The 15,011-nt window shown below is 39.5% G+C and overlaps 1 protein-coding gene across 3 annotated transcripts in view; it reads left to right on the top strand.

Annotated features, from left to right (window-relative positions):
- Window positions 1–6,763, top strand: part of STRN3 (striatin 3) — a 123,572-nt gene extending 116,809 nt beyond the window's left edge. For 2 of the 3 annotated variants that reach the window (XM_059723026.1, XM_059723027.1), the window contains 3 exons: window positions 226–333; window positions 3,706–3,792; window positions 3,889–5,565. In XM_059723026.1, coding sequence (XP_059579009.1) covers window positions 226–333; window positions 3,706–3,792; window positions 3,889–4,058 — 365 coding nt within the window. In that variant the 3' untranslated portion in view covers window positions 4,059–5,565. Of the gene's footprint in view, window positions 1–225; window positions 334–3,705; window positions 3,793–3,888 lie in introns of all 3 variants that reach the window. The other variant, XM_019488689.2, reaches the window with a different exon arrangement.
- The last annotated feature ends 8,248 nt before the right edge of the window (window positions 6,764–15,011 follow it).

Here is a 15,011-nt window from a genome sequence, read left to right as displayed (position 1 = left end):
CTTAATGCTGGTAAATTCTAAAGTATTTTTCATTTACATATCCTTTGTGATTTATTTAGACTGCACTAGTTTGCTTTTATTGTTTTATGTTTATTCCTTAATGTTGCTTTTTAATCTGAAAAAAATGATGTTGCTTCTCAGAAAAAATCCATTGATTTATTTTTAAATATGATTTGGTTATACTGTATTATAATTAGCTGACTATAATTTTGCTGTTTGTTTCAGGTTTACAATCAAATAATCATATTAACAGGGTAGTAAGTCATCCCACACTTCCCGTAACCATTACAGCTCATGAAGATAGACACATCAAATTTTTTGACAATAAAACGGGTAAGGATATTTAAATGTAGTTCAGTGATGTACAGCTGAGTAATGTACAAAGCAGATCTTTGCAGGTATTAGGAGCTCACAGAACTCAGTAGAGACCACGGCCTAGATTACTGTTCTGGTATTTCAAGTTAGCGTCTTTTAGTAATAAGATACTGTAACTTCCTCAGTGCTATTTGCATGACCCTATTAAATAATGCTGCCTATTATTACTTTCAGTATATAAAACATTCTGTTCTTCAGTTTAATTGTACATTGTTGGTAATTCCTATTTGAATCTGGGACTTGGTGGCAGGATCAGTTCTTAAAATTGAAATAAGTGGGCCAAGGAGACTGGAAGAAATTAGTAAAATACCTTTGTACATGGAGACGTAACAAAACTGAGCTCTGGAAATAAAAGTAGGTGCCTCAAATATATGGAATAGTTGAAGTTATCAGATGAAACTGAAGCTGAAGAGAAACTTCGGAATCAAAATCAGATACAAAATCACTACTACTTTGATTTAACCTTTAAACCTTCTCGCTGTTACAAAGCTCAATATAATAGTTGCAACCTGTTTTCCTTCGTTTCAGCCAATCAAAAGTAAGCATGCTTATAAAAAGTTTGTCAATATGTTTAATGATTAAAATTATTTACCACTTTTAGTTCATCTTTTTCTGAAGGATCTTTATGAATTAGGATTTTAAAAGGGAGTGTATAATGTAATTCTGTGCACAATTCCAAGATTCAAGCAGCAGCATTCATTGCACAGTCTTTGCTCTGGACTTGCCTCATCTTACAACCTTCTTGACAGGTTTCCTAACAGATAAGCCTGATCAAGATGGCCCAGGATTTCTTAAGGTCTTGGTAATGTTGTCAGCAGTTCTACAGTCGTTCAGAGTAATAGTTGCATTTTTCTTTCAGTTACTAACATGATAGGTCCTTCACAGGGAGTTATGTTCCCAAGTTGTAAGTGGAAAAACAGCTTTTCTCAGTAAAGCTATTTTTTGTGGTAGTATATAGCTTGGGGGGAAGGAGGAGATGGCCTTCTTAATAACCACTGTGACTTTCACCGTGGCTGATTTTTTTGAAAATAAAGCATCTTTTTCTGTCCTAGCTTCTCTGGCTACTTTACATCCTTTTGCTTGAGCCTAATTACTGTTCTGCTGGCAAAAATTGAGTGCATCCATAGGCAAAGCTCTTCTATAGTAGCAGAACCTTACTTTCTGCTAACAGTTACACTGTGTCTGCTGGGTACAGTAAAGTAGCTTCTGCTGTCCAAGAGCAGCCACACGTGAGAAGTTTTCTCACAGCAGCTAATGTCCCTTCAGTATTTGGTTCCTTCCCGGGATACTCTTAACAACAGTCTGGTAGCATAACTGCTGAGTGAAGCTCTAAAATCATCAAAAGCACCTGGATATGCACCCATTCTGGCAGATTGACAATAGCAGCTGTTCTCCGGCAGCCGAGGCAGGTGAGTGTAGACCAGGCCCCAGGCTCAGTCACTGGTTCTTGGTCAGACAGTTTCTTTTTAAGTACAGACATAATGCAGGATGTAATTGTACCTTAGAGATTAACTTGTTTAGAGAGGCAGGAACTTTCACAGGCTATAGCCTGCTTCATCAGATCCAGTGAAGTTTGTAAGTATAGTTGTTGAAATGTCAAAAAATAATTTAGGCAGGCAAGCTTCTCTGGGTAGATGTGATATCTTTTATTAGACCAACTGAGAAATTAGAAAAAAGTTATTAGAAAGCTTTCTGGCACAAGCACCCTTCTTTAGGGTGCATGGGGAGTCTCTGCTGTTCTCAGACCTTTTTTGTAAACCAATAGACACCAGCTTAAACCTTTGCAATTATGTCTAAAATGTCATAGCAATCCAAGATTGCCTCAGGCAAGTGCATCTGGGGTAGTGAGAGGATGCACTTTTCCAGTGCAACCTTTCATTATATTCAATAAAGAGGTTCAAGTACGATCTGTATGTTACTTCTCCCTTTCATTTTGCTGTCTTTCCTAGGCTTTCCTATCCCCTGACATTAAACGTACATTGGTTATTTGCTTGTCTGTCAAAGGTGAAGGTCACTTCTTTACAGATATGTTGAAACAAGGAAAATACCCTAATTTACTGGGAATGCTGGAGTTCCTTTGATCCCAAATGGCTGATGCAGTTTGTAAAACAGATAAAGTTCAGGAAAAGATGAGACGAAAGAAGGAATAGAAAAATATGCAGCAATTTGTGCTAATATATATCACAACGTGTTCATACCCTTGATCAAGAAATTGGAAATGCAGTAGAATGTTAGCTTTCTCTTTGTTCTGTGATGTGTGTGTGTGTGTGTGTGTGTATGTATGTGCATGTCTATAGATACATACATGCCCAAATGACTGACATACAGCTTTATGCAAATTTGCAATCATTTTGAATATATTGCGAAAATTATTTTAAAACATTATTTTATTTGCCCTCCTCTTTCTCCTCATGTGCACACACAGCTATCAGAAATGATAAATGAGATCTAAATATTCCCAGAAGAAAGCCAGCCACTTTACTTTCCACATTTCCCAATTTTTTCATATTCTGCCTTCAGTTGGCAGCTGGAAATCAAAAGTATAATGCTAGGGATTTCCATATGCTTTTAATGGAATGGTCCGGTTTGTGACAAACAGCTACTTTTAAATTGCCTGCTGTATTTTTTTTGTTAAACTCCAATAAAAATATGTTTTTGTATAAAATTGTGGTCTTGACTTTGAGGCTTTGTAGCCTGAATGGTGCAAGAATGTAGTTGCCAGCCAGACCTACTTAATCGGTCATGTTCTATCTGTAACTGCCAAAAAGAAGGTGACCAACATTTGGAGACATGGTATTTATTTGTAATGTGAAAGCACCTACTTGCAAGTCACCCAAACCCACTAGTGTCTGCCATCATAGATGTTAGGGTTGGAAGGGACCTCAATAGATTATCGAGTCCGACCCCCTGCATAAGCAGGAAAGAGTGCTGGGTCTAGATGACCCCAGCTAGATACTCATCTAACCTCCTCTTGAAGACCCCCAGGGTAGGGGAGAGCACCACCTCCCTTGGGAGCCCGTTCCAGACCTTGGCCACTCGAACTGTGAAGAAGTTCTTCCTAATGTCCAATCTAAATCTGCTTTCTGCTAGCTTGTGGCCATTATTTCTTGTAACCCCCAGGGGCGCCGTCAGACATCTTTTAGGTTGTCATTTTTACAACTTAAATGTTTACAATGCTTGTCAGTACCAAGCATTGTCAGATTTAAGGCTATATACTTAATAAACTCTGGGTTGTTGTTCTGCTGCCTGATGGCACATTGCATCTTTAATGTGATTCTGTTAAAAAGTGTGAAGATAAATTATGGGAAACTTACTTTTTTTCGCTTGTAGGTAAAATGATCCATTCTATGGTTGCTCACTTGGATGCTGTCACAAGTCTAGCAGTAGATCCTAATGGAATCTATTTGATGTCTGGAAGTAAGTTTTAGGATTTTTTTAATCATTTAGCAAGCTTGTGTGTATAACCTTTAAAGTATTTACAAGCCTAATGCTGTATATTTTCTTTTTACACAGGCCATGACTGTTCCATTAGATTATGGAATTTAGACAGCAAGACATGTGTACAAGAAATAACAGCCCATAGGAAAAAGTTGGATGAATCAATTTATGATGTAGCATTTCATCCATCAAAAGCATATATTGCCAGTGCAGGAGCTGATGCCCTTGCCAAAGTGTTTGTGTGACAGCAAAACAAACCTGCAGTATAATAGCAGGTCTGCTTGGACAAAAAAGAGGGAATGCGTCACTGCCATCAATGATAAAGGTTACAGATAAGACACTACATCTGATCTGCCTGGGCAAAGGTTGTATGTGGGGCAGGTATAAGTTGGTGAAAAGTCACCGCATCTTGAATAATGTCGGGCTCATTCATTTAACTGTAATTACTGTATTTTTGAGGGGAAAAAAAAGACAACCAGTATTTGTAGCCTTGACTGGATATGAACTGAGCATATGTCTGTTCTTTAGGTGTCTTTCAGCAAACGTGGAGTCTGATCTTACAAAAGACTTTTATTTTGGACTCTGTGTGCTGCCTTAGGGTTAGGAATGTGGTGCTCTTGTGGGGGGAAGTGAGCTCCAAGAGTAGCTTTCTTTTCATCTCTTAGTGATCATCTGTTTATCAGTTGAATGCCACAGATTCCCCTTTTAAACTTTTATTTTGCTTTAAAGAAAAGGAAATTTAACTTAAAATATTTTAGCATTAGTTGCACAAAATGTTTGGATAAAATTCTAGTTTTTATAAGTCTTTTTTATATATTTAGCCTGTCACAACAGTGCTCAAGATTGTATCAATGATGTTTTTTCTGCATTATAGAACCCTAAAACACAGAGATCTCACTGACCCGCTGCCGTGTAACCACACTCTTCCCTTCTTTTGCCTAATACAGCTCAGCTAAGTCCTTTCATAAGGATGCTAATTCATCATCATCACATAACTGTCTTCATAAATATAGGACTGTAAAGAAGTGTGTTTAAATGAAACACAGAGGGGTTTAACACCCTTCAATGAACTCTTTAAAAATTAATCTTGGCATCCTATCACTATGTGATATTTTGTACATCTTACTGTATTTACGAGTTTATTTATCAAGGATTACCCATCTTGCTAATGGCCTATTGTTATTTATTTCACTTTTTGTTGGTCTTTATATCCTTTTATGTAGTGTGTTAAAGGGCCCTGTATATCTATTATGGCACTCATTGAACAGTCTAAAATAGACTAAAATGGGACATTTCATAGTTCTAAAGTTACAAACCAAGGTTTTTTTTCCGGTTAAATACCTGGAGTGAAATTGATTCCAGAAAAACAATCTTGTTTCAAAACTTTTGGAGTGAAAAATATTTTTATTTGCGTTTCAAATAGAATACAAAGGTAGTGGATTCAAGATTCATAAATCTGCTGTGTTTGGACTAGTTACTCCCTGCTTTTATTTTTTTCCAGATGTGCTTCAGTTTATAGTGTAACTAAAGATTTTGTTTGTGTAATGCATGATTACGACAATAAAGTATTTTTTCTAGTCTTCCACAAAACTTTTCTGATCAGTTTGCAAGTTTTGATGAGTTTTGTAAGGTTTCTGTTTTACAAACTATGAATCAGCAAATTTTTAAGATTCTACCACATAGCAAAAGTACAGCTGTTGAAAAATAATGTATATAAAATGCATATAATAAATATTAAATGGTGTACCTGTATGTTACTGTTGGCTACATTATTTTGTGTTACAGTTTAAAAGTGTCATTCTACAAGTTACCAAATTAAGAAATGAAGATCCAGATTCTATTTAAATTGTCACTATTTTTGTTGTTTAAATAAACTGCTTTTAAAATGTGTGAATGTCAGGATTTGAGCAAATTGTTCAGTTACTAGCAGTGGCTGTCCATATAAGAACATGTCTCCATGCTATATTTAAAATAGGTTTCTCTTTGGGATCATTAAAAAAAAATATTCAGAGATTCTTTGAATATTTTCAGAATGTTAATAGCTATCCATTATCTTCAATTGTTTCATTAGATGAACTGATATTCATATGGAATTGGGAGTTGAATAGGTACCCAGGTTTTATTTCCAGCCCTGTCACTGCCTCATTGCATTGACTTGGGAAATTCAGCTAAATTGTGAGTTCCGCAATTTTGCTATTCATAAATCAGATGTATTCACCCTTGTCTATTTACTTGGGATCTTTTGTTGAAGGGTGCACTTTAAGTGCAGATTCTGTTTCTACCAAACAGATCATCTGATCATTGAGCAACCTCTGTGATGGCTCTTTTTGTTAAAAATATCAGCAGAATAGAAATTAAGTCTTTTACTTTTTCCTGCAATAATAATATATTACTGAAGTACAAATTATACTTCGAAGCCTTTGGAAAATGTTCTTATGTGGTGCCAACTGTGGTTGCATAGGATTCATCCAATTTAACAATGAGTAAGGGTAACTTGTTTCATCTCCAATCAAGCAAATTGGATGAAAAATGAGCGGAAACTGATGTGCCCATGGCCGGCAGTATAATGCAATCATACTCTGAAATTAATTTTGTTTTTAGTAGTAATGTCATATTGTTTGAATGTGCTGCAGTTAATTATATTGTGTAGGAATTGGAGAATTTTTTCCTTGACCGTCAAGATTAAGGTGAGGCTTTCAGTAATTGCTTGTAGGACACTAAGACTTTTTTTTTAAGTAACGTTCAGCTAATTTGCACTTTTGTTCCTCCAGTCTAAAGCATTCAACTAATCAACAGACAAGAGAGTGTTGTTTGAATTTTATTGGAAGTAATTTCATAATTGCCTTTTCTGAAGCCAAACATTGTTTCTGGCAGCTTTTCCAGACTGCTGCATTTTTATGCTTAAATTAAATGTGGTTGTTTAATAAACATTGCCATGCATTAACATTTACCTTTTTTTGGAATTGTATTAAAATTGAAATGGTAAAAAACAAACAAACCCTGCTTTATTTTTCTTAATCTAAATCTTTTTAGGATGTCAATTCCTTAAAGCTGTGTTAGTTTAAATACTGTGTCTTGGTTCCATTTACTAAATTCTGACCATCTTGAACACATGCTTAGTTGTATTTAATTGATTGCATTATATAACATGTTAAAAATTCTATTAGAGTTCTTATATATGGAACAGTGATTGCATTGTCAATGGGAGATATTGGCGCTGATTGTGCTGAACTAGGCATTTTTCATTTAAAAACAAAATCAGATTTTTTAAAATTCCTCTGCTTTGAAATGACAGACTTGCTGGCACTCAGCATTCAGGACTGTATGGACTGACTTGCTGGCTTCTGTGCAATCGGATACTTTTTCACTTAGCCTTCAAGAATGTGTGCTGCTGCCATATTTACAGGCTCTGGTTGCCAGTGCATTGTAGGCTCCCTCCTTGTCTGTCTTTTCATTATAGAAACTGCTATAAGGAGATAAATATTCTGTGTAGTCTGGTTACTAATCTATAGCAGTAATTCTCAATCATGATGCCATGACACCTATGGGTTGCCTTGAGATTCTTTCAAGAGTGATGCCACACAACATTAGCATTATTAGATGTGTAAACATGATTTACAAGATAAAGCCAGAGCTTTCAAATAGGAATCCATAGTGTTAAAAACTGTCTGGCCTGTTGTGGTTTTTCTGTGTTCTTTGCAAGAGAAAAATTCTCTTATTATTTTTCTGTAGTCAAAAATTGACTGAAACCAATTTTCCAAGGAGTGCTTTGAGTCTAAAAAAATATAAAAAGATTGTGCTGTACAGAATACAAATATCAAATCCTTAAGAAAAAGTGTGTGTAGGCCATCAGTCAAACTATCTTCATTTGAGATTGTAGGGGAGAATACATTTCATATCACCTGGTAATAATCATGTGCCCTGAAATATGAGAATTAACATGTCACTTCTTCCAAGTTTATTAATGTATGTTATTCTTCCAAATGGATAGCCCTCTTGGTTTAATCTTCTTTATTTTCAACAGTAATGCTTGGTAGCAAAGATAGTTCCATGGGCTGATGATGATTAGCTCTGTAGAAAGTACTACTTTCTCCACTACAGACAGGTTGATTTAACTTTTAAAATTGAAATTTTTTTCCATACTATTTGTATCAAATATTCCTCTAACAGCAGAGTTAATTCCTAAACCAAAGCTTGTAGAGAGCTGTCTGGTCACATAATGGTTTCTTATTTCCAGCTGTTTTATCACATAAAAGGTATATAAAAATATTTACCTGTTATGTAAATAACAGATGTAGTTTCCATGGGGAAACTAGGAAGGAGGGAACAGGAAGGGTTATATGGTCCAACTAATAGTGAAATGAGAGAATTTTTCTCTTAAATGTGATGCACATTGTGGTCTTGAACAGGCATTCATTTCTAGCAGTGGATGTTTTTGAGAGATTTCCACTGGTAGAGATTGTTCTGGGAGTAGTAAAAGTATTCAGCTGACACTGGCCTTCCTCTACCCTGCTCTTCCTGGCCCCGGGGGACTGAAGTAGTGGGGTAAAGCCCCTTGCTGCTTCCCAGATCAGGGATTCCCTCGGTCTCTGGAGCCATTGGGAAGTGGCTGTCCCTCAACAGTGGGGCTGCCGGTGCTGGTTCTGAATGTACAGTGTGGAGGTGAGCTTCCCCATACACAGCACTTTCATAGATTTCATAGACATTAGGGCTGGAAGGGACCTCGGAAGATCATCGAGTCCAGCCCCCTGCCCAGAGGGCAGGAAGTCAGCTGGGGTCATAGGATCCCAGCAAGATAAGCATCCAGTTTCATCTTGAAGGTGTTCAATGAAGGTGCTTGAATGACCTCCGGTGGCAGGCTGTTCCAGACCTTGGGGGCTCGGACAGTAAAGAAATTCTTCCTTATGTCCAGCCTGAAACGATCTTGTAGTAGTTTGTGACCATTCGACCTCGTCATCCCTTGGGGCGCTCTGGTGAAGAAACGTTCCCCCAGATACTGGTGGTCACCCCTGATAAACTTGTAGGTGGCCATCAGATCACCCCTGAGCCTGCGCTTTTCCAGGCTAAAGAGCCCCAGGGCTCTCAGCCTGTCATTGTAGGGTCTGCTTCCCTGACTTCTGATCATGCGCGTAGCTCTTCTCTGGACTCTCTCAAGCTTCTCCACATCCTTTTTGAATTGTGGAGCCCAAAACTGGACGCAGTACTCCAGCTGCGGCCTCACTAAGGCCGAGTACGGGGGGAGAATGACGTCCCGGGATTTGCTTGAGAAGCATCTATGGATGCAAGCCAGCGTTTTGGTCCCTTTACTAGCCACAGCATCACATTGCAGGCTCATGTTCATCTTGTGGTCAATGATGACCCCCAAGTCTCTTTCTTCCATAGTGCTAGCCAACATAGCACTGCCAAGCCTATAAGGATGCTGCAGGTTTTTTTTCCCAAGGTGGAGAACCTTGCATTTATCGGCGTTGAACACCATCAGATTCTCATCCGCCCACTTGCTGAGCCTGTCCAGGTCAGCCTGGATCATCCGCCTGTCTTCTGGTGTGGATGCTTTGCCTCAAGGTTTGGTGTCATCTGCGAACTTGGCCAGTCCACTTCTGACTCCAGTGTCCACATCATTAATGAAGATGTTGAACAGAATGGGTCCAAGGACAGAGCCCTGGGGGACCCCACTGGTCACAGGACACCACGATGAGTGACTTCCATCAATTACTACCCTCTGGGTCCGACCCCGGAGCCAATTTTCCAGCCAGTGGATCGTGGAGGACCCAAGGTGACAATTGGCCAGTTTCTCCAAGAGGCAATCATGGGACACCAGATCGAAGGCTTTTTTGAAGTCAAGATATATGACATCAATCTCATCTCCCTTGTCCAGGTGATAGGTCACCTGGTTGTAGAAGGAAATAAGATTGGTCAAGCAAGACCTACCCGCAACAAACCCGTGCTGGCTATCCCTTCAAGAGTTTCAGCTGTGGTTGTGTGGCTCTTGCATCTTTGCTCTTCAAAGACAGCACGTAAAGAACTTCGGCTGCAGGCAGATGGCCCTCAATGCTCTGTATTCCCCCAGGTGGTAAGCTCAAAACCAGTGCCTCCAGCCCCCTGAGGCAGAGCTTTGGAAAATTGGAACCCCACAGTACAGGGAACAGCAGATACTTCTCCCTTCCCCTTCCCAGACCACTCTGGAAGGGGAGCATCCAAGCATTCGCCCCTGTGAGAGTTGACACCAGAAAGAAACTATCACTTATAGTTTGTATCAGGATAGCAGAGATTTTCCTGGTACAAAAGTAACACCTGTACATGGCTTATGAAAATATGAACCTCAGCCTTGTATCTTCTTCCTTTTGGAAAAATGCTTCTAGTTTCCTTACTGTCACTGAAGCGTCCTTTCTACCAACCACTTAAAAGAATTGAAGAGATTTCAGACAGCTCTTCTAAGGTAGTAAGGAGTTATTAACATTTTGAGCATGAGCAGGGTATGTTTTCTATATTCTGCATTGTTTTACTGTTGATGCTCTTGAGAGCATGCTTACTTGAGCTATACACTAATGTCTAACTTTCCCTTCTTGTGAAGAGCACCTTAATAAAGCATATCTTGCTATTTAATGTTGCCACAGAACTAGGTGTTTGGCCCATATCAGTTTTTCTTTTAAGCCTGTATCAGAACTACATTTTCATTCTCTTTCCCCACTGATTCTTTGAGAGGGACTTTAGTTAAGTCTTCTTGGTGCAACAATCCCTTCAATGTTTTTGATAAGAAAGGGAATCAGAAAACGTTAACAAATGCTGCATATATAAAAAATAGAGGAAGCAATAAGATATTATTCAGAGCCAGGGCGCAGAGCTTTGCGTGATACTGTGATCTTAAGTTACTCTCTGCTTTGATACTTTAAAATTCTCTGGTAAAAGATAGTTAAATAGAAACTTAATATTTCCTATGACAGTTATTATCATAGTTTGCCTACCTCATAATTTTTCTTCTGGCTATTTTACCCTTAACTGATATATAGATTCAATTGCGTATAATTCCTGGAACTGCCTTGGAATGAAAAAAAACCTAAAAAGATGTAAAATATACTGCCATATATGTACATCAGTAAAGGTACATATTGCGTAGGTGTTATAATGATATAAGATTCTTACTTCATTCCCACATCCTTAGTATTGAGGAGGCCCCCTTTTTTAAAATGTAATCAGCATGGTCAAGCTGCCTGAAAGCAACCCAAAACAGCTTGAGTACACCAAACAGTTAACCAACATTACAGTTACTTTGCATTATTTGAAGCAGTACAAAACAGCTGGAGCATGCTGATGATTCTAGTCCTTACTGTCTGAGCATGGAGCCAGATTGTTAAAAGCAGTGATAAACTGGCACAATCTATCAGTTTTGAGCATTTGATTTGACTCTGTACAGTGCCTGTCATGTCACTGACTCATCATGAGCAACAGATGCAATTTAGCTGGAAAAGGACTGCATAGTGATCATTTTGGCTGTCACGATGGGATACACTCAGATTTTGCCTTTAAACCTAAGGTAATGACCTGGCTATGTCTAATGATCCATAATCCAGAATAATTAATGTGATTGTTCTTTAATTTCCACCTCTCTTTTTGGATATCAAAAAACATTTCAATGAGTTTGAGCTATATGGAAAATGTGAGCATGGTGTTCCTTTATTAAGGTAATTTGGCATAAGTTTGACTGTGTCCACTAAATTTCTCAAAAGTCTGTTTAAAATTGAATTTCATTCAAATTGTGGATTTTCAGAAATTTTTAAACCAAGTAGTAAGTGCTGTGAACTAGACACAGTTGTGCTTTTCATGCAGAATGAGATTGATTCCCTGTGTTAAATGTAGAATTGTGGAATCATACGAGATTTTGAGTAGGTAGACTAAAGATAATCATTAGTGATTTTGAGAAGGGATAGAAAAGTAAAGCACTGCTTGACTTGGTACTGGCAACCAGGGGCGACCTAATCAGCAACCTAACAACTGATGGGAAGCTGGATGACAGCGACCACGAGCTGATCACCTTCCCCATGCGCCATAAAGCTGGCAAGTCAGTCATCAATACAGAAGTCCTCGACTTCAGGAAAGCTGACTTTGATAAGCCCAGGAGGCTTGTCGGTGAGGCCTTAAGGGACCACGACCCCAAGGGGAGGGGAGTTCAGGAAGAGTGGTTGCTCCTCAAGGGAGTGATTCTCCATGCACAAGCTAAGTCCATTCCATCTTAGAGGAAAGGCAGCAAAAGGACACAGCAGCCCCCTTGGCTCTCCAGGGAACTAGCGGACCTCCTGAGGCTAAAAAGAAAGACCTACAAAGGATGGAGGACAGGATCCACCTCCAAGAAAGAATATTCCGCACTGCTCCAAACCTGTAGAGAGCGAACCAGGAAAGCCAAGGCTACGACTGAACTCCAAATAGCTACAAGTATCAAGGATAATAAAAAGTCCTTTTTTAGATGTGTGGTGAGCCAGAGAAAAAGCAAGGGCAACATTGGACCCCTGCTAAACCAGAAGGGACAACTGACAACTGATGCCCAGAAAAAGCCAACCTATTAAATGGGTACTTTGCATCGGTCTTTCATCAGTCCCACGGGATGCTCCTGCCCATTACGGGACAGGGAGGCCCGGGTGAGGGAGATCCCCTGCCCTCCTGGCGCTCTGGTGAAGTGCCTGAAGATTGGAAAAAGGCCAATGTGGTGCCTATCTTCAAGAAAGGGAGGAAAGTGGATCTGACAAACTACAGGCCCATCAGCCTGACCTCTATCCTGGGGAAGGTCTTAGAAAAGATTATCAAAGAGACCATTCTTAATGGACTAGCCAATAGCAACATCCTGAGGGATAGCCAGCACGGGTTTGTTGCGGGTAGGTCTTGCTTGACCAATATTATTTCCTTTTACGACCAAGTGACCTACCACCTGGACAAGGGAGAGGAGATTGTTGTCATATATGTTGACTTCAAAAAAGCCTTCAATCTGGTATCCCATGATCACCTCTTGGCAAAACTGGCCAACTGCGGCCTTGGGTCTAGCACAATCTGCTGGCTGGGGAATTGGCTCCATGGCTGGACCCAGAAGGTGGTGGTTGACAAAAGTCAATTGTCATGGTGCCCTGTGACCAGTGGGGTCCCTCAAGGCTCTGTCCTTGGACCTGTATTGTTCAACCTCTTCATTAATGATGTGGACATTGTAGTCAGAAGTGGACTGGCCAAGTTCACCGATGATACCAAACTTTGGGGTAAAGCATCCACACCTGAGGACAGGAAGGGTGATCCAGGCTGACCTTGACAGGCTCAAGAAACGGGCGGATGAGAACCTGATGGTGTTTAACACTGAAAAATGCAAGATTCTACACCTTGGAGGGAAAAAAAACCTGCAGCATGCTTATAGGCTCAGCAGTGCTACTCTGGCTAGCACTATGGAAGAAAGAGACTTGGGGGTCATCATTGACCACAAGATGAACATGAGCCTGCAATGCAATGCGGCGGCTAGCAAAGCGAGCAAAACGCTGGCTTGCATCCATAGATGCTTCCCAAGCAAATCCCAGAACGTCATTCTCCCCTTGTACTCGGCCTTAATGAGGCCGCAGATGGAGTAGTGTCCAGTTTTGGGCTCCACAATTCAAAAAGGATGTGGAGAAGCTTGAGAGAGTCCAGAGGAGAGCCATGTGCATGATCAGAGGTCAGGAAAACGGATCTTACCATGACAGGCTGAGAGCTATGGGACTCTTCAGCCTAGAAAAGCACAGGCTTGGTTGATCTGATAGCCACTTATAAGTTAATCAGGGGTGTTCACCAGGATCTGGGGGAACGTTTGTTCACCAGAGCGCCGCAAGGGATAACAAGGTTGAACGGTCAAAAACTATTGCAAGACCATTTCAGGCTGGACATAAGGAAGAATTTCTCTACTGTCGGAGCCCCCAAGGTCTGGAACAGCCTGCCATCGGAGGTGGTTCAAGCACCTACTTTGAACGCCTTCAAGAGAAGTTTGGATGTTTATCTTGCTGCGATCCTATGACCCCAGCTGACTTGTTGCCCCTGGGGCAGGGGGCTGGATTCGATCTTCCAAAGTCCTTTCCAGCCCTAATACCTATGAAGAGTGATGGAACTAGTAGTTTGTACTTAAGGTAATTGCTATATAGGTGGCATCTGGTTTTTATAATTGTACTTTGCTGACTAGAAGCCATCTAAGAGTAAATAAATTTTAAAAATATACTTTTCAGGTTTATTTTTATAAATAGTCATTGGAAAAGTTATAGTGAAAGTAGTTGGTACAGATTCCATCCAATTGGTAGAACAAACAGTTCTTCACATTTACAGGAAATGTGGAATAAACTGCAAAACCTTGTTGAGTTTTATTCTTATTGCTCTTCAGCTAAGAATGGTTAGAGAAGAGAGACAGTGTTGCATAGCAAAATGTTTTATTGGAACCGGTGGGGTAGGGGTTTGGGTTCCGTATTACAGGTGAATGCTAGATTAGGAAGTCATGTTAGTATCCTTTTCTTATTTCTTGCCCAATTAATATTTAATTAGTCAAAGTGGAAATGTTTCAGCAGGAGGAGTTGAAAACCTCCTGTTTTATAGACTGGTGATTGGAGCATCCACCTGGAGAGAGGAAATTAAAAGTTAAAATTGTCTAAAGCTGAAGAGGGACTAGATTCTTCAACAGTTTTGCTAAGTGCTCTGACCAATAAGCTATCAGATAAGGCAGAATAAAGCGACTGTCTATACTGCTTAATTTCAAGAACAGATCCAAAAATATGAATCCCAAGTAGAGGAAGGCATGTTACTCCCTCAGAAGGACAGACATGGGGAACTTAAAAGTTCAGTTTCTTCAGGGAGAGTTCTTTCTCTCTGGGGAGACTTCATGCAAAGGAGTTCTCTTCCAGATTTTCACCTAACACTATTGTCATCATATAGTTGGAACATGTAGTTTTGTATGCTCCTTTTAAATGTACTTAATTGCAATTCCTTTGCTGCTCTATCTTTTTAAAAAATATTTAAACTATAAGTAACTGCTTAAGTTGCTTCTATTTCTAAGCTGTAAAGTAACTTTTTAAGTTACTATATATAGCATTTTTAAATGCATGTTATCTTTATTCCAAGAAAATAGCTTGATGCACAAGCTTCATGTGCGAAAAGGAGACTGAACAAAGGATGAGCAGATAATACATGAGGATGCTTTTTGCATGCATTTAAAG

This window comes from Alligator mississippiensis, chromosome 2 (assembly GCF_030867095.1).
Source record: "Alligator mississippiensis isolate rAllMis1 chromosome 2, rAllMis1, whole genome shotgun sequence".
NCBI lineage: Eukaryota > Metazoa > Chordata > Crocodylia > Alligatoridae > Alligator > Alligator mississippiensis.
This window is presented reverse-complemented; position numbering and strand designations above follow the sequence as displayed.